The 1,331-nt window shown below is 57.6% G+C and overlaps 1 protein-coding gene across 1 annotated transcript; it reads left to right on the top strand.

Moving 5' to 3' along the window:
- The first annotated feature begins 244 nt into the window (after positions 1–244).
- LOC131102322 (transmembrane protein 74-like) lies at positions 245–1,331 on the top strand. Its single transcript, XM_058047891.1, has one exon. The coding sequence runs from the start codon at positions 370–372 to the stop codon at positions 1,045–1,047; it is 678 nt and encodes a 225-aa protein (XP_057903874.1). The 5' UTR covers positions 245–369; the 3' UTR covers positions 1,048–1,331.

The raw sequence follows: 1,331 nt of genomic DNA, 5'->3' as shown, positions 1-1,331 counted from the left end.
CCTCAGGAATAGAGGAGCATGCTGGTGTTTAAAAAACGCTTGTCAATGCCGTTTTTAGATGCATACTAAAGAATTGCCTGCCAAAGATCCTCTATGACGGGAGCACCCACTCCAAAATACTACAGTAAAGATGATTTTTAAAGTTAGAAAAGGGCATCATGCGTGTTCTATTTTTAGTAACGGCACAAGAAACAGCCAAACATCCACGCACAGGAGTGGGAGGGGCCTTCCCCCCAATCGACGCCAAATCCCACCGATTGTCCTCCGCGGGAAGAGAGGAGGCGCGGGAAAGAACATGCGCCGCGGATACTTTGCAAACTTTGGATCCACGCGTGCGTCTCCCCATGGGGGCGAGGACACCGTCTTCAAATGGCTCACCGGAACTCGGACGGAGACGACCCCTCCCCGGAGCGGACAGGAGCATGTGTCACCCAGGCATGCCGCAGCGGTCCCGCCGGAGGAGCAGCGCGGGCGCCGCGGACGGAGAGCATGAGCCCAGCCGAGGACGAGGCGTCTCCCGAGGGGGTCCGCCTGATGGGTCCCACGTCTTCAAGTGGACCGCGTGAGGGCGAGGAAGAGGAGGAGCAGGAGGACGTCCCCGAACTTTACTATCCAACCGAGGAGGACCTTTCTTCCGAAGGCTCCGGTAGCTCGGTGGATTACGGCTTCGTCGCCGCCGTCTCCTGCTTGGTCACGGGCATCTCCCTGGTGGCCATCTCCTACGCGGTGCCCCGGGAGGCGCGCGTCGACCCGGACAGCGTCCCTGCCCGGGAGATGGAGCGCCTGGAGCGGGACAAAGCCCGGCTGGGCGCCCACCTGGACCGGTGCGTCATCGCCGGGCTGTGCCTGCTCACCCTCGGCGGCGTGCTGCTCTCCACCCTGCTCATGGCGTCCATGTGGAAGGGCGAGATGATGCGCAGGAGGGCCTTGGCGCACGCCCGGCACGCGCCAAAGTTGTACGGGTCTATGGGATGGGGGGCGGAGTCCGGTCCGGTTCGGGACTCTTTCCCGCATTTGTCTGACGAGGAGCCCGAGTTGCTCAGCTGAGTTTGGACGCTGGGCTAACAACTTCCGCTTTCATTTGGCGCTTCCGTTTGGTGGAATGGCCACAGCATTAGGTACCCCTGTTGTCGTCATAGCCGCTACTACCGTGCTAGCTTGTATCCCTAAACATGATATAGATATTATTTGACCACATTAAAGCATAGCATGATGGCTTCGTGTGTGTTGTCCTTTTTAATCACATGAAAAATACTAAAATGATGCCGAAAGACGTAAGGTGGCTTTTGAACACACTGGAATGAAATGACTAGTAGTAGTATTAGAGTATA

Source organism: Doryrhamphus excisus, chromosome 14, assembly GCF_030265055.1.
Source record: "Doryrhamphus excisus isolate RoL2022-K1 chromosome 14, RoL_Dexc_1.0, whole genome shotgun sequence".
In the NCBI taxonomy this organism is placed as follows: Eukaryota; Metazoa; Chordata; class Actinopteri; order Syngnathiformes; family Syngnathidae; genus Doryrhamphus; species Doryrhamphus excisus.
This window is presented reverse-complemented; position numbering and strand designations above follow the sequence as displayed.